An 18228-nucleotide genomic window follows, 5' to 3' on the forward strand; every position below is an offset into this window, starting at 1 on the left:
TGTGTGTGTGTGTGTGTGTGTGTGTGTGTGTGTAGTGCCATCAGAGTGGTGGGAGTGGACTCCCAGGAACTTCCCATCCCCCACCCTATTCTTTCATTTGACTTCAGTGACTTTATTGCAATGACTGTTTATCAGCAACAGAACTGATTTTAATTTAGAAAAAATATAAACAATATTCCAAACTTAGGTAATCCATTCAAATCATATTGCATTCAGTGTCAGTTCTTTTTTGTTTTGTTTTAAAACATGTGATATATGATGCTACCTTATCACTAATATCTGTAATAATGATTATTTGGATTGAAATCCAACACGTGCCTTTACTTTAAAGCAAGACTAAGCATGCAGCCATGCTAGCAGCTCCGTGACGCTGTATTGGGCACAACACAGTGGTTTGAGCTACATGCTAATGTCACATTGGCAATATGCACACAATGACAATGTTAACACGCTAATGTTTAGCAGGTATAATGTTTAACATGTTCATAGCTTAGCGTATTAGCATGACAACATTTGCTAATGAGCACAACCATAAACTATAGCCAAGGCTGATGGGAATGTCATTAGTTTAGCAGATCCAGTCAACCAAAGTAGTGGACAAATTAAAAATTTGACCAAATAAGAGCGCTGGATGGAATGTCAAGCCTCTATCATCAAAGTTATTACAGTTCATCTTTTATGTCATTCTATAAGATAGTTGTGAAGACATTTCACAAAAAAACCATAAATGTCAACCTCATTGTGACACAAGAAGTCAGTAGGCTTCAACCTCTGGGGAACACGAATGTCTGTACAAAAGTTCATAGATAGTTGTATCGGGACCATATATACTGTACATATAACATATGTCAATACATCACAAAAAATGAACCAATTCCTAAAATTCTGACATATTCTGGTGTATAAATGATCAAAAGTTGGATTGGCTTTACCTTCACCAACTTTGTAAGACAGAATAAGTCTTTGCTTTGATTTTTTTGTCAGTTAAAATTACATTAGCTCTATCAGTAATTTATGGATTTTGTAGTAGACATAAAGATCTGAAAATATGATGATGTATGTTCATATGAATTCTTTATTTTTGGAAAATGTACGCCCTGGATCTGGTTTATTAATTTTGCATTGTCTTTTAACTTAAACCCATGCAGACTGAATATATTTGTATTTTTGATACGATAATACTTTATTAATAATACTTTACTTTATAACTTTGGCCGTTGTAACCAGCTCAGCCTGTCTGAATGTGCCATTATTTTAAAACACAAGAGCAAGCTGTGCTTACAGCGAAGTTCAGTATCAGTTAAGTAAAAGTTCAGGAAGGAGTTGCAGATTTAGTTTGAAGTTAAAGCCCTGAGAGAAACTGTGAAATCATCAAAGCGTGATAAACTGAGCTGGAAGTGTCAGCTGAAGTGTAATCACTGAAAGCAGATTAGCTGAGAAATGAACGCTGTGGGACTTTCGGTGTACATATACGCACTGAAAGCAGTTGAAATGTCAGCTGAGGAGTAAGAGATAATGGCAGTTGAAGTGTAAGATGAAGATGAAACACCAGACACAGCTGAAGTGTAAAGAGGCTAGATGCTATTGGACTGTCAGTTAAAGAGTATGAAAGTATTTGAGATAGTTGAAGTGTGTGCACTGTGAATAGTTGAAGTGTCAGTTGGTATGTAAGTAGGGTACGAACTATTAGCTCATATTAATGAAGAGTGAAAAACAGTTAGCATTATTTGACATCGAATAAATAAAGACATAGTGGCAAACAAAAATGCCCTCGGATACAGAACCTTATGGAATTTTAGCCTCAGGGGTCATAATATCATGATAGTGTACTTGATTGTGTGTGTGTTTTGTCTTTCATGGATTTCTTATTGCTTCATGTCTCCTGCGATGCTGTGATACCAGTTTTTGTTACACTGCGGGAAAGGAGATATATCACTTTTTCTAGTGGGGGTATATCTCTGGGATTAAAACCCCCACCTATCAAACTTGAATGAAGGGCAGAATCTCTAAATGATGGGATCAAATGTTCTGTTTAATATTCACACTCCAACATGCAAATGTATTTTCAAAAACACATACCTGCTTTGAACTACTGTTATATTTTTGCTGCTGTGGTTTTTCAAATAAGCGAATGGTTTTGTTATAATACGCAAAAATTCAAGCCATTCAGAGGTGATACTCCTGGGGAAGACACACCAGCTTAACCAAGACAATTTATGGTTTGACTGCATTTCTTCAAGTAACATAGTTAACTTCCTAGCTTTGTTTGCTAAGACCACATATTATTTTTTACTATTTACTATTTTGTAATGTGAATCTGTCACGTATTGCTGACACGATTTGTTGAAACATTTGAGATAGTAGTTGAAATACTGAAAGAAATGGAAGTGGCAGTCAAAATACAATTAGTGAAAGAAGTTAAAATGAACTTAACTGAATGAAGTTTAAGTGTTAATTTAACTGTAAGCACTGAGTATCAGCTGATGTGAGAGAAACTGAAATAACGTGATCAATTGAGCTGGAAGGGTAATAAAATAATGAGAGTTTTGCAAGAGTTGTGGTGTGCTCCCGTTATCTCGATCGTTTGGTGTGATAAAACTCAGTTCCAGCTGTCTTAAGTCAGTCTTTTTATCGTCTTAATATTATTGGATGTTTTTAGTCTTGGCTCATGCAAATAGTGAAATTCAATGACGTGAACATTGTCAATAACCAATAGGTGCACTCTCTCCAGCACCAAACAGGAAACAGCAAACTGAGTAGATAGTAAACATCGTGGGGGACTCCGGGGAGGCGCGTCCTTGTTGTGCCCGTTTTCTTAACCAGGATCGTGTCCACATTCTGTGGTGTCTTCTCTGGTTTTTCAAAACAAACCACTGCACGCACAAGTACAGCTGTGGCCAAACGCTGCTTCTGTTTCTGCTCTATTGTTCAACAGTTTTTCTTCTTGTAAATTTCCACCAGGAGCAGGATGGAAAATAATCACAAAAGGAATCTAGTTGTAGTCTTGGAAATAGTGACCCTAGTCTTTGCAAAATTATGACACATTGTCTTTTCAAAGTCTTCTAGTGTATGGTAGGCATAAGGCTCCTCTTCCTCCTCCTCCCTCAGAGCCTCTTCGCCTCGCCTCCCCCACTGTGGCTCCACTTCTCCCCCTGTTCTTTCCACTCAGTGGTTTAGCAGGAGCTGGTTTATTGGCTGGTGGCTCTGTCAGTCTGGGCCTGCCTCTGCAGCTTCCTGGCCGGGGAGCTGCTCTCCTCTGAGCCCAGGCTTGTTCCCAAGCTGGTGTCTGTGGCTGAAGCCGACAGTATCTATACCAGCAGTGGAGCAGAGACAGTCTGAAGGAGGCTGTCTGGATACACAGGTAACATATTATATGATGTTGCTTTGTGCCCCAGCTTTGGCCTATTGGGTATGTTCCTGACTGTATATGGAGTAAGGGAAAAAAGATGATATATTTTTGTTTTCTCCATGCGGTGTTCTGAAAACAAAACTAAGAGTGTACAGCTATGCTAGTGGCGCTGGGGGGCTATATTTCGGCACAGTTGTGCTTTGAGCAAATAACATACTCACAGTGACAATGCAAAAACATACTGATGTAAATCAAGTATAATGTTTACCATATTCACCATCTTATTTTAGCATGTTAACATGAACATTTCATGGCATCCATCCCATAGCCGTTGAGACATTTCACTCAAAACCACAAATGTGAACTTCATGGTGACACTAAGACTAACACAAAGTGTTAATGACATGCTCCTTGGCCTTGGAAGTAATACTAAGTTACTACTTGCAGATAGCTAGCCAGACAGGCTAACATTTGTAGCTTATATTATTGAAGACAAACACTATTTAATCCATTCCTTACACTTTTGCTGTTGTATTATTGGTTTTGGGATGGCTAAAACAAAAAACACCAACCTCCAAACTCTCTACATAAGGATTATCGCTCTCACTTCACCACCATGCACACCACATCAAAGTGTTGAGAAATCCAAAGCCTGAAAGTCCTGCTGAGCCTAGTTACAGCTGCCTAGCCATGATTGGACTGTTTTTTTTTTTGGGGGGGGGGGGGGGGGGGGTTTAAGGGAAAGGTCAATTAGACAGTTCTATTACAAAAGAGATAACAGATGTTTCAAATAAATAACTATTCTTTACCAAGATAAGATCATGTGAAATGTCTGATTTCAGTAAAAATTGGTCCCACAGGATGTGAGGAGCATGGGAGAAATATGAACAAGTGCAAGAGGAAAAGAGAAACAGCAGTTAGACAGATTCATTCTACATTCTTAGAGTGTATTTATCCTTTTGTGCGTGTATGACAGGTACAGAAAGGTGCTAGACAATTTTCCAGGATCAGATGGATGTGTTCAAAGCCATCAACAATTTCTAGACAAAAGTAACAGTCTCTCGAAACAAGACGAAAGCCAAACTTTCCACCAGGATCGAGGAAATAACTTCAAATCTCTTATGCAACACATCTGTACCACCTCATGGCAAGTTGCACATTGATGTTTCGAGTAAAACCATGGTCCTAATTTGTAGGGTTAAAACTAAGATGTTATTAGCTTATTTACAGTATGATTTTGTGTCTATTCTCATTAAAGAGTCTAGATCCTATTTTCTTCCATTCCTTCTTCTCCTTCTTTCATTACATTGTGATCAGGATGCTGTGACCTCTGACACTTCACTCCCTTACTTTTCTTAATTTTGTGAAGAAAATTTTATAATTGAATGTGCTTGTATCAGTGATTAACTGAAGTGTACATACTGAAAGTAGATGAAGTCTCAGTGGAATAATGAGATTAAGGCAGAGGAAAGTTAAGTTGTATGTTGTAACCACTAAAAGCAGGTGAATTGTCAGTTGAAGACAAAGTGCCAGAGTTGAAGTGTCAGGTGGTTTTTAAGCAGTGACGGCAGTTAAAATGACAGTTGAAGTAGTAGAACTATTATGTCAAAAAGAGAATTTCAAGAACACTTATACTGCAAAACTTCATAATTATTAATAATTATCATAATTGATAATTATGTTGTATTAAAACAGTTACTTATTATAGGTTTAACTGTGCAGACAGGTCACGTATTGTCTAAAAATATTATTATGGAAAGAAGAATAACCAAAGTTCATAATAATAATCACAATTGTCAAACATCAATTAAAATTATACACCTTGATGTATTATTTTGGGGGTATTAAAGGGGCCTCGCCTGCAATAACATGAGTAGGAACATCAGTCCAAAACAATCAAACTATCAGACTGATAAAGTGATGATAAAAACAATTCATCCTATCAACAAGATGAGGGGGGCTCAACCTACAACAACAAAAGAGAGAATAATTATTCATCTATGCTTCATAGCATCACACTGAGAAAGAAGCTCTCATTGAAACCTTTTGTCTTAAGTGTTTGTAGCTTATCCAACCAGAATGTTTCCTGTCTTTTCAGGAGCAGATCTAGATCACCTCCCCTAGATAAAGATCTGCTTCTAGGGGAGGGTGAGGCATAGGTGAGGCTCCTCTAACCCAGTTTTTTAAACTTCTAATGCAAACATCACAATGTATTCATTTTGAAAATCTGTTTTCCATTTATTCCACTTCTGCGATTTTATCACCTTGGGGGTGTACTGCACATACTGTACTCAGTATATTCTGTATAGATATTGTATGTATGTATGTTTGTATGGGAGTTATCATTGTATGCTTTAAATACAATTTTGGTGTAATACTGCATGATAGTGATGTTATAAAATGGATGCACAGTTATTTTTGTCAATAAATCACATTTACAGCTGCAGATTGAACACTTTTGGTACAGATCAAGTTCATATTACTGGGGCCAAATGATCTTTCAGATTTTTATAGACTATAAGAATTGAAATTCACTTTTGTATGAATGATTCTTACCTGAGACATACAATTTATACTTTTTCTGGATTAAGTGCCATGGCTGGATTTAACTTGCTAGGGGGCCCTGTGCTAAAAACAAACGGTGGCCCCTATTTGTATAAATTCCTCCCACCCCCTGTGAATTAGAGTGCACAAATACCCATCACATACAGTGCACACAGTAGAATACATGACATGATAATTGTGTTTATCCTTGAGACCGAGAGAAAAACTACTGGTACGCTAGAAAACCCCAGGTTTTTACATGCTGTTTTTTTCATCACTTTTATAACACAGACAGAACAGAATTCTCACCAACTCCATAACTTTATAAGGCCTCCTTTAGTTCATCGTTTTGGCTTTACAGTACATTTATTGTGTGGTTCAGTCTCAGCAGACAGCTATTTTCAGTAAACAAGCCCTGATATACCCACTGTATGCTTCCTACCCAGCAGTAAATAGCAGACAAAGTTAGTGACTAGCTGGTGAAGAAAATGGAACATCTAGCAACTAGAGTTGGTGGAGACCAAAACAGAGCTCACAAGAGAGTACATAATGGACTCAAACATGCTCTGTGTACGCTGGATGTCCAAAAAAGCTATTGTTTCCTCACATTTGAAAAACTGGGAACAGATGGTTGGCAATTAATCTGCTGTCTATTGACTATCAGTTAATTAATTAATAATTCAAATGTCTACATGTGTGGGTGTCAACCTACATATCTTTGAACTGTGAGAGGAAACCTGGAGGAAACCCACACAGACATGTGGAAAACATTCAAACTCCACACGGAAAGGCCCCAATAATAATAAAGATATAAATAGTTCAATATTGTGCATCGCTGAAAGTGAGCACCCCTCCCCCTTCCCTTCTTCTTCTGTACCCCCACCTCTCCCCTCTTTACTTTAAGCCCCTTCCAACATTTAAGGCGAGAGAAGAGGCCCCTGGCCCAGATACTGGACCCCATCGCCTCATGACATACGTAGCAGTGCTTGTGCGTGTTTGTATGTATGTGTGTGCGTGTGTGTATGTGTGTGTGATTTATGTGTCTTGTCCAGACCCAGTGGGAGATGGGAATATGGACCCCCCACCCTCCCCCACACACCCAACAGAGCTCTCTAAAAATGTGTGTGAGAGGTTTGGGGGAGGTTCCCCTGAGAGGCAAATAGAATTAAGGAGCCAACTCGAGTCACTGAAACTATGCTATAGCTCCTCAGCTGACAGCAGTGGGAGCACACACCCAAGCCACTGAGAATTCCCTCTCACAGAAACCTGCGTGTTGTTCTTCCTCATACCTGCACAAATACAAACTGAGAGTGGAATTGATTTAGATCATTTTGATCAGTATTCTAGACTGAACACCCTGAGAATGTCATCTTTGCAATAAGATACACTTGCTAAGTATTTACCTCTAATCTCACATGCTGACATAAGCAATGAATAAAGCAAACACAGTCACAGCCAATCATATACACATGCACAGTAACACCACCAGTACTTCCTCTGGCATTAATCTCACACATTTATTCTGGTCAGTCTACTTGCAGGCAGGAATCCACCAGGACATCTCATGTTGCATATCAACACTTCCATTTGTGCAGCGTGAGGCTTAAGTAGGTTAGAGGCAGGCATGCACACTCCACTTTCGTCTCCAAGCCCTCCAGGCAGTAAACGATTCTGTCAGAGAGGCTGCTGCTCGTTATCGACGTGCTCACAGGCTGGAAGTAGTGGGCACCACAGCAGCTTCTGCACATTGCAATGCAGCCCAGCAGCAGCCTTGGCCTCTGCCACACAACAGCCATGGGTGATCGAGTATATTATGGATCGGCAATAATACCATGCACAGAAACACTGTCAAACCCAAAAGGGCCTCTGTAGTGAAGTGGATATATATTGATTCCAATAAAGCAAACAGTAGTAGTTACATGAGTGTGGGCTGTAGACGTGAGGATATAATGTCATCTTTGTTTGTAGTTAATGCTTGCAAAAACAATGATTAAACAAGGCTAAACGCCTACAGCCATGCTAGCAGCTCTGTGAGGCTGCACAGAGATGCAGCATGCTAACATGCTCACAATGACAATGCTAACATGCTGATGTTTACCAGGTATGACGTTTACCATGTTCACCATCTTAGTTTAGCATGTTGGCATGCTAACATTTGCTAATTAGCACTAAACAAAAAATGCAGTGGAGGCCAATGGGAATTTCATTAGCTTTGCAGGTATTTGGGTATATTGCACAAATTAAAATGTTTAGCTAATGATGGTGCTGGATGACACGTTAAAGGATCGCCAAAGTTATGAATGTCTGTACCACATAAATTCTTTAGGCATTTTACTCAAAACCATATGTGTCAAGGTGGCACTAGAGGAAATAGGATACATCGTCCGGGAACCATGAATTCCTGTTCAATATTTTGTGTCAATCCATCTGGTAGGTGTTGATATATTTCACTGGATAAAACACCTGCTAATGGAGCTAGATGAATGGATAAAACTCAGGTGACCACCAAAGTCAATAGGATTCGTCCTCTGGGCACCAAGAATATCTGTATGAAGCACATTTCCTGGCAATCCATTTAATGGTTGTGGAAACATGAAATTAAAAAAACAAAAATGTCAACCTCATGTTGGTGCAAGAGGAAAAGTCAGAGGATCACCAAAGTTTATAGGATTCATCCTCTGGGTGCTATGAATGTCTGTACCAAATTCCATGGCAATCCGTTTAATTTAATAGTTCTGTCAGGACTAAAGTGGTGGTCACAATGAGGTTGCCTCCCCTATAGCCACACCACTAATTTGGCTAAAAAGTCAGAAAGGAAAATAGCTTATTCGTAATGTGTGCTGCAGCAAAAGGCATGCACCACACCTAGCCTGAAACCTTTTGACTGTGTGTGCATGCCTTTCGTGTATTTTGAAACAGGGATGTTATTAGATAGTTTGTCTGCATGTCTGGATCCTCCAGCCAGTAGCTGTCCAGGGGGGTGGGGAGGGATTTGTGGATGCGGTTAGACCAGAATAACAACACTCAGATTAATGACCCCTGTTCCTCTGCAACGTTCGGAATCAATGTTGTATTTCACAAGTATTTGTGGCTGGAATGTGTGTATTTAGAGCATGTGTTTACTGTATACCGGGGTAGGTGTAGTGTATAAGAGAGGCCCCTGACATTTACACAGAAGAGTGTACACTAGCAAGGGGGATTGGGTGGTTTATGGAGCAAAGGGAGCTGACTTGTATGATCCATGTGTTATACCTGAGATGTCTGACTGGAGGCCCCCAAGGCATACATGTGACAGTGAATTCCATTATCTCCCGCAAACCAACCTCCTCATCTAACACACATGTTTCCTATCATGGTTGGGACATTCCAGGCATTGCCCAGCATTCCACAAAAAATATCTATCATGTACCAAGCACATCTAGATAGAAAAAAGAAATAAACTGCACTGAGGTATCCTACTGGGATTTCTATGTTTGTGTGCAGGGTATAGAATGATAAAAGTCATGAATTGAGTGCATGTTAGCAAATCTTTACTGAACATCCAAATCCCTTGGAAGCCATATTTGTACCTTAAGACACTTGGAGGTGGAAAGTTAAAAAGACAAATTCAATTCAAATGTCAAGAATTTGACAATAATTTGTAGTTTCACTTGTTTAATTGAAAATCTGTTGAAAAATAATGGACATCAAGAATCTGGAGAGGTGTATAAAATTATGCTTTTGTGAAGGCCAACCTAGCAGTTTTTTGTTTGCACTTGCACTATACTGTGAGTTTCTGAATATGCTTTTTAGGGTCAGTCGGTTGGTTGGTCCACCACAAATAATATTGAATCAACTGCCATGAAATGTTTTCGTGGTCCCCAGTGGATGTATCTTACTGTCTTTTTTTAATATTCTGACTACAATGAGGTTGGGTTGACATTTTTGTTTTTTAGTGAAATGTCTCAACGACAGTTGGATGGATTGCCATTAAATGTGATACAGTTATTCATGGTGTCCAGAGGATGAATGCTACTGGCTTTGGTGATCCCTTGACTTTTCGTCTACTACCACCAGCAGGTAAAGGTTTTCACTTATCCAGTGAAATACAGGAAATGTTAGCATACTAACACTCTAAACTAAGGTGGTGAACATGGTAAACATTAGATCTACTAAACGTCAGCATGTTCGCGTCATTATGAGCATGTTTGCATGCTACCATTAACATTTAGCTTGAGGCCCCACCGTGCCTAAGTAGGCCTCACAGAGCAGCTGGCGTGGCTGTAGACTTTTCTAATTAATGATAGAAATTGAGCCCTAGTGTTTAAAACAGCCTTGTATTCCTATATCTAATTAAATGAATCAGTCTTCATTAATCGTTACTGCTTTTACAAAAAGTCATCAAGAGATTTGTTGCTAAAAATGCAACACGTGCAAACAGATTTTTCTTGTGGTATGGCATGCCATGGCTCCTTTCTTGTGACTCATGACACTAACGCCTTCTTTATTCATTTTTAGCTATCCATTACAGTTACAATATTTCCATCTTTTAAAAAAATATTTGGAATTTTATGCCTTTATTAGAGATTTCACACTAGAGATGACAGTATGGAGGGTAGAGAGAGAGATGGGGAATTCATGGACCAAAGGTCCCTGGCCAGACTGAAACCAGAGATGTTGGGTATATGATCCCCACCTTAAACCCCTTGGTCTCCAGGGCCCCCCATATTTCCTCTTTTTTTTGCCATAATGTTAGATACCACCATTGCAACCCACTATAATCTGACTCCTAACAAGTATGTAAACAAGCCAGCAACAGCAGGCAATAAAAAGTTCCTAAGATTTCTGAACCCACGCCTACATTTTTATTTTACATTCACACGCTCATTGTGCAGAGTGAGTAGAGCTGATCCAATGACAAAGCTAGAGGCCATGCATGGTATGTAAACAGTGACTCACCTTTAATAACCCTAAACATACACATTGCTTGTAGGCAAATGGGCTAACGTGATGCTAAAGCACTTTCTCAGTTCCCTGTGGACATTACGGAAAGCTTTTTATACAGTGCATATCATGAGAGGAAGAGTGGAGAAGGAGGAGGAGAAGAGTCTGCAGAGCCATCCGTGGGGGCGGATCAGGACAAGATCAATGGGAGTGACAGGGAGTGCAGGAGGCAGCAGGAGATTCAAAGTAGGCCAATAAATAACATCCTAGTGAGACAGCAACTGCCTCCCCCTCAGCCGCCACCCCGACCCCCCTGGCCCTGCCGACTGGGCCCCCTTGATTACTGGCCTCCAAGGGGGGGATGGAGGCCCCGGCTGCACAATACACCTCTCATACGGGGCCCTCACTCACCTCTTGCCTCCATTTGTTGGACATTCATCTTTCAGCATGTGTGTGAGTTTGTTTAGGGGGTGGGGGCCTAGTGGATGAAGGGGTGGCAGGGACTGGTGGGGACAGGGATGGAGGGATGGAAGAGGGGTCGGAGTGTATGTGTGCGTGTGTGGTGTGTGTGGGGGGGTCTGCTATGTTTTTTACACCTTCTCCCCTCCAACACACACCCATCATCCTAAACACCATCCTATATTCTGCCATGCCCCCCATCCCAGATCACTAGGCTCTGCACTGAGGTTTCACTGAGTGAGCCTGGTGGTTTAAACATTGGCCAATTTTGCTTTTGCTCCATAGCAGCCAAGAAGAAGAAAAAGACCTTGTCTTCTTTTCAGTCTGGCTGCCATGCTGCAGCAGCAACAGTTCTGCATGACACCTTCAAGCAAATTTTACTTCTGGTAACACAACCACGATTCAAGGCTTCCTGGTTTAAAATTTCAGCTAAAATATTTATAACATCAATTTGAAGGGGCATCCTGCTGATTTTACACATAAAGGTCAGTTAACTCATCATGGTTAGTAGGATACAGGCTGTACCAATCTCTCCATAATGTCCTCTTCTTTATAAAGTCTGAGAAAATACCCCATGTCATCAGGGATATCTTGGGTCGGGCTTGAGACAAACAATCTTCAAAGAAATCCTGTGTTATAAACAGGGGCATGGATTTTAAGAGATGAGGGCATTATAGGTTGTAATCCTTTCAAATTTCAGTCCTGGTTGATCTGACAACATCTGTGGTTACTGGCGGTAACAGCAAGTGTAGTTTAATACAACAGCAAACACTTACTGAGCAGCTACTTTGTCAGAAATTCAACAGTAGAGCAACTGGTGTATCTGTTTACAGAGCAGCCAAACAAACTTACATTTTAGTCATGAAGGCAGTCAAAAATAATTTCAACTACAATATGACTTCATGCTGCATATGGCAAGTAGTATTTCACACAACAGCAAGGCATGGTAAAGTTTGTTGCTTCTTTGAGGAGCAGCCCATCTCCTGCAACTTATCATCTAACAGCTCAGTGTAGATGCTCCCTCCTGTTGCCAAAAATTCATTTTTGATGAATGATTGTGGTCAGCGATAAGCACAAATACATAAATTGCATTTCCTTCTTTACGATAAAATCTACCCCCATGTTTCGATAGTTAAAAGAGCAGCACTGAACTAGCAGAGGAATAATATGTTCCTAGTACAGCTCTCATACAGCTGTAGGAGAGTGAGCAGTAAACAGTGAGGATGAAATCAATGGGATAAAATAGCAGACACTGCCACTAAAAATGAAAAGTACCATTTAAAGAGGTAAAGAATGTAAATACACTTAACAGTGATCATAAATAGTATCAAAAACTGGGTTTGATTTAATAAAAATCTTAAATTAACTTTAACAGGCATAGGGGCTGATGAAAGATGCTTATGTGTTGCATTATGGGAAATGCAGGATGCAGTATTTTTGAAACTTGACTAAAATTCAGGATATCTTGCTTTGATTTTGACCATCTTTATTTTATTCTTTTTCTTGCAAGTCTCCTAACTTCGTGGAAGTGCAATTACAATTTTCTGAAGAACCCCTTTAATATGCATGTTGCTTAACAAGGAACATGACTTATTTTTTCAGTATTTTATTTAGAGGTTGTTGGCCAAACAAGACTTCATGAAAATCTAAACTACAAGAACTGACAACCATCAGTGCAGAAGAGAAGACTGTGATCTATGCTCCCACCTAGCATAGTGGATTCATTTAATGACAGTTAATACCTGAATTTGGCTTGCACCAGGAAGGGAGGCATTATAACCGAGGAGTGCATTTCAGGTCGGAAGGCTTGGCTTTCTTCCCTTGCCTCAGTAAATAATGTGAGTATCTAAATATTTCACAAAGCACATACAGGACGTGTAGGACAGGCAGATGACAGGCAGGTAGGTCGAGCGAAGGGCTTGTGTGTTGAGACAGGTGGCCACACCTCAGCCGAGGTGATCGCCCAGAGGACTCAGAAAGAAGACAGAGATCCCCTTTGTGGTCCGCAGCCACTCACTTACATGACTGTCATACCACAAGACGTTTGCGTGGAAGATGAGAGCAGCCGAGCGTAGTGAGCTGACAGGAGCAGGCAGAGAGGAAGAGGGAGGAAGAGGCGAGCGGGGAAGAAAGAGAAGCCGAAGGAGGAAGACAGAGAGGGAGAGAGAGAGAGAGAGAGAGATTCGCAGAAAATGAGTGGGAGGTGTGGGAGCAGAGAGTGGCAGACTTATACTGTAGATCTCGGTGGTTGTACGTTTTCAAAGTGCCAAATGACACTTCCTATCACTATGTTGAGGGAAGTGGAGCGTGTCAGCTCCTGTGCTCTCTCACCCCATCTTGCATGCAGAGCAATTACCCCTGACACACACACACACACCCTCCTCCCCCCCCGTCAACCACCATCATCCCCCTGCAATTCAGAGAAATCAGCCAGCAGAACTGTGACTCATCATTTAGAGTAATAGGCCTCAGGAGTCTCACCGCTTGTAGGAGGCTTAAGGAGCACAGGGACATGACTAAACAGAGTGAAGTTGTCCCATTATGAGGGGAGAACATCATAGAAATCATCTTATCTTTTATCTATATTAGAATAGATCAAAAAGGCAGCATTTCAATATCATTCACAAGCTGCTAACCTTGTTCTCCACTATTGAGCAGAGAGCAGCTCCACAGTGACTGAGGTTTAAAAACCTTGCTCAAAGGCACAGGAGCAGCTTTTGTGCATGACAGGATGAGCGTCATTCATCTTTACTCATTTACTCCATCATTCATCTGTGTGATCATGTGATCCATCTATTTAAAGAGAATCTAAACGGAGGCATGTCTGAAAAGCCGTGTTGCCAACGTGTGCTACATAAACCATTGTTCCACCAGCCCTGTGATTTGCACTGAAGGGGTCGCAGTGGGTTGCCATGGCAACCTTTCAGTATAGATGGCCTGTTTCTTTTCCAATAGCGGTGATCATCAGCATCATTGGAGGAGCATCATTAGCAGGGAGCCCCCGAGGCTGTGTGATCAGTGCCTGGCCGGGACATTAGAGAGTGTGGAGGGAATGATAGACAGAGCGATTGGCCTTTATCATCTGCAGGGTGCAGCAGGGCTCAGCTCTGACATGACAAGCCTCAATGGGTTCTTTCCTACCTAGATTCTTTCCACCCCCCCTCTCTCACACAGCCTCTGCATCTGTTGCCTTCAGCCCCGCTTGTCTCTTAGGCAACAACAAAGCCCTCACCACAATGATCTCCTCACTGTTGATGTGTCAACACACGTAATGATTGTATCATCCCTGTCTCCAAAGGCTGTCATTTACATGGCATCCTCTGCTTAGGGGCTCTTGTTCACGGCTCTGTGCAAATGGAGGAAAACACACAACAGTTAAACAGCAGCCCATCATCTCTGGTTCACACATTAGACACTGTTCAGAGGCTTTAAAGACCCTCCTGAGGTAAACACTCGCATGGTGGGAAGGCTGGTGTCTGAGTAGAAAGATGAAACCGATTCTGACAGCTTCACCCAGCACCGCTTCCCCTGCATCCCTCCTAATGCGTGACTTTTTCACATGAAAATAAAGATATCAAAATACAAGCCTGCCCTCCAAAGTGCTGCCACGGGGACTTTTTCTACACAGCTGTAAACTCTCACTCTGAGTTCCTGGATCACAGAGCAGTGCTGTTCCTTGAGTTTAAAATCAGGGTAGAAACACTGTGTTTGCATGTTTACACTAGTGTGTGAAAGGTGCTTTCCCCCTCCAACTCTATCTAATCTGACATCCAGATAAAATGTGGATGGCAGAAAAGTGGAAAATGGCTACACAAATGTTTACATTGTTAAGTGTTTACTTTTTCTCTGCAGCTCTTTCCATCACTCGCACACATTCACAGAGAGAGGAGGTGTGAAGCTAGTGATAAGTATGAACCTGTGGTGTGACTCATCTACTCTCTTTAATCGCACCATGAAAGCTCCTATGATCTGAAGTCTGCTTTAATAAACGTGCAGGACCATTATCCCGCTTCTCATGTCTGACCTTCATGTCACGCTGTAGGAAAAAAAAAAAAAAAAAAATCCTCCTCTCAACCCATTAACCTATAACTCCTGTTTCCAATGGGCAGTTTTATGAAGCATAAATAAGAGAGGTTGAGCACAGAGCTGGAGTGATGTCCAGGCCAAAGGAACCAGCTTTGCCCATCTGTTCATCTCACGGCCCTCTCTTCTACCTCACCTCCCTTGTCTCATTCGTTTAGTGGTGAATGTGGACCGGCCACCGAATGCTAGTGGAGAGAAGATTCGCAGGGTGTGCAGTGAGGAGCAGATGGGAAATTTCAATGAGCTGGAAAATCCAGAGTACCAGTAAGCCTTCTTCAAAGAGGGTGCAGGGTGATATTGGATGATACAACAGTGCCCCCTTGTGGACAAAGACTCTGCCTCATCATCGCCACAAGCATTTAAAGTTCTTGATATGGAATGCTTTTTTACAGATTTTGTTTGTCCTGATTCATAGTGAGTTTGCAAAAGTTTAATAGACACATGTTTTAGGTGTCTGAGTTAATCCTCAGCTCTTTTGCCCTTGTGTCTGAATTACTCAGCTGACATATCTGCCAGTGTCAGCAGCCAGCCAGGCCAAGCAGACAGTGCTGAGAAAGGCTTTCTGGTCTCCAGTGCTATCCTCAGACTGTCTTAAAGGCAAGATGCTGCAAATGTAAAATCAGCTTTGTGCCAAACCAAAATTCTTACTGACAATCTACTGCAACCTTTGACCCCCATGTTTTTTTTTTTTTTGTCCAGATGAACCCAGACTGACATTTTTTTCGTTAATGTCTGACAAAAAAGGAATATGTATACAAACAGCACCAAAGACTCCCATCTCGAACTGATTTTAAAGACACACTCCCTGGTTTTGTTACAACCAATAAAGTCCCAGCTCAGTGATGAGTTGCAAAACACTAAGCTGCAAATAAAAAATAATAATTAGAGGGATATTGGGTGCAGCAACAAAATCAAAGAGTGCATTTTTAAGAATTCACAAGACTTCCAATTACTTACAAGGGATTTAATGAAAAAAATGAAAGGAAAAATGATGAATTTGTGTATAAAAACAAAACACTTTATTACAATTAGGCTGAAAAAACCCAATGAAAACACAACTACTTTACAAGTACAAATGTTTTTCATTGATATTTACAGTTTTTTTTTTCCGACATCAATAAAAAAAGACAATTTATGAGAAAACACAAAATACTAAAGTACATGTTTACAGTGTATTTGCTGCAATAAAAAACAAATGACTAAAGGAACGTGCATTATTCTCCATTCATTATCTATAGACAACAAGGGAATTAGACATAAAAGGGACTATTTATCAATACACTTATTCTAATGACAGCTCATTCCCCAACTCAGAATTACAAACAAGTCTCAGCCTCACATATCTGTTGAGTAATATTGTAATCATCACTTTGAAGGCGTGACTTGTGTCTCTGATCATATGATGTATTGGGCAGCAGTTGAAGGGGAATTTTTTTAAGTTGTGGTAATTTTCAAGGAACATTCCACTTTTTAACGAATGAATAAAGAAGTAACAACGTTGTTTCGTTTCAGTAAAGCAGAGTCATGGGCAGACATGTTGTGACTGGTCTGCCAAAACAGCACTGAAATGGCTGTGTTATGTTCATGTTAAGATTAGAGATGGTTGGGATGAGGTAAAGGTTTGGTGTGTTTGAGGGTGTGTTGGGACTTCTGTCTCTGCTGTTAGCTGCAGTGAGATTCATAAGAACACTTCAGTACAACTTCAGTACTGTCACATCTGTACTGCAGGAAAACTCAGTAAATTCGGTTTCATGAGTGTGTCTCCTAGCTGGTCCCCCCACTGGGCTTGGCAGGAGTTTTGGCTCTTATGCTACCCTGTCGAGCTTGGCCCTTGGTGGGCTGCTGGGGTTGAGCGGGCTGCTGTGCCGGGGACTCGGCAGTGGAGGGTGCTGCAGTCTGCTGGGCGGGGCTGTGGGGAGGTGGCGTCTGGATCTGGGGCGAGGCGGCTGCAGTCACCACCGGCTGCTGGATGAGCTTTGGCTGGACTACCTGGGCTGTCGCTGTGCCAGCGGGAATCATCTGCACCTGAGCAGGAGCCGATGTGGCTGCCTGGGTCAGGGCCACGGTCTGAGGCTGAGCCTGGATCTGAAGAGAAACAAGACAAACATAACAATTACATCCTGTGTATCCTGTGTTATTTGTGATTCATTCCACTGCACTTCAAACCTTTATGCTGGTTTTACAAAGAGATTACAAACTGAAAATTAATTGATCTGCCATAGTTTTTGCCTTGACGCAGACATTACATTTACACAGACTATAAAAAGATAAAGCATCAAACATGTCATTAGAAAGGCAGGTCTATTAAAATGATGAATTAAAATGATGATTCCTAGCCCACAGTGACATTTAATCTTAAACCTGGAGTACAGAGGCTCTGTCTGAGGATGTCAAGCTTATAAGGGGGTAAAGGATCTGTCATATAGCTTAGGGACAGACTTCACCACATGTTTAAGTCATTAGCCACCCAGAAGTTACCTCCAGGAGCAAAGCTCAGCCTAAAACCCTTACCTGCTGAGGAGAAGACACGATTTGTTGAATATTGGCCACAGTAGGCTGCTGCTGCACTATTTGTGGGAGCTTAGCCACCTGATAAGAGAGGTAAACATGAAAATCTCATATCAACACACAAACCCATTATTTATCAGCAAATATTTGTTTTAGGATAGTGACTGCCAGTGATGATGTACCTGGATTTGTTGAGCTCCACTGGGTTTCTGAGCCTGGGCGATGGATGTAGTAAAGAACTGGGTCTTGATCCCTGGTTGAAGCTGGGTGGTGGCAGCGTAGGTCACCTTCTGCTGTGTTTGCTGGGTAGGCTGGGCTGCCTGTACTGTCATCTGCTGGGTGCCGATGTAAGGGGAAATACA

General features: G+C 41.2%; 1 protein-coding gene across 6 annotated transcripts in view; it reads right to left on the reverse strand.

The window, feature by feature from the left end:
• Nucleotides 1-16354: 16354 nt before the first annotated feature.
• The window catches only part of ep400 (E1A binding protein p400), a 28495-nt gene continuing 26621 nt past the window's right edge, over nucleotides 16355-18228 (reverse strand). For 5 of the 6 annotated variants that reach the window (XM_067604591.1, XM_067604582.1, XM_067604574.1 and 2 more), the window contains 3 exons: nucleotides 18049-18201; nucleotides 17870-17947; nucleotides 16355-17443 (listed from right to left, as the gene is read on the reverse strand). In XM_067604591.1, the coding sequence (XP_067460692.1) occupies nucleotides 17123-17443; nucleotides 17870-17947; nucleotides 18049-18201 (552 nt within the window). In that variant the 3' untranslated portion in view covers nucleotides 16355-17122. The remainder of the gene's footprint in view (nucleotides 17444-17869; nucleotides 17948-18048; nucleotides 18202-18228) is intronic. The other variant, XM_067604565.1, reaches the window with a different exon arrangement.

Source organism: Thunnus thynnus, chromosome 2, assembly GCF_963924715.1.
Source record: "Thunnus thynnus chromosome 2, fThuThy2.1, whole genome shotgun sequence".
Lineage (NCBI taxonomy): Eukaryota > Metazoa > Chordata > Actinopteri > Scombriformes > Scombridae > Thunnus > Thunnus thynnus.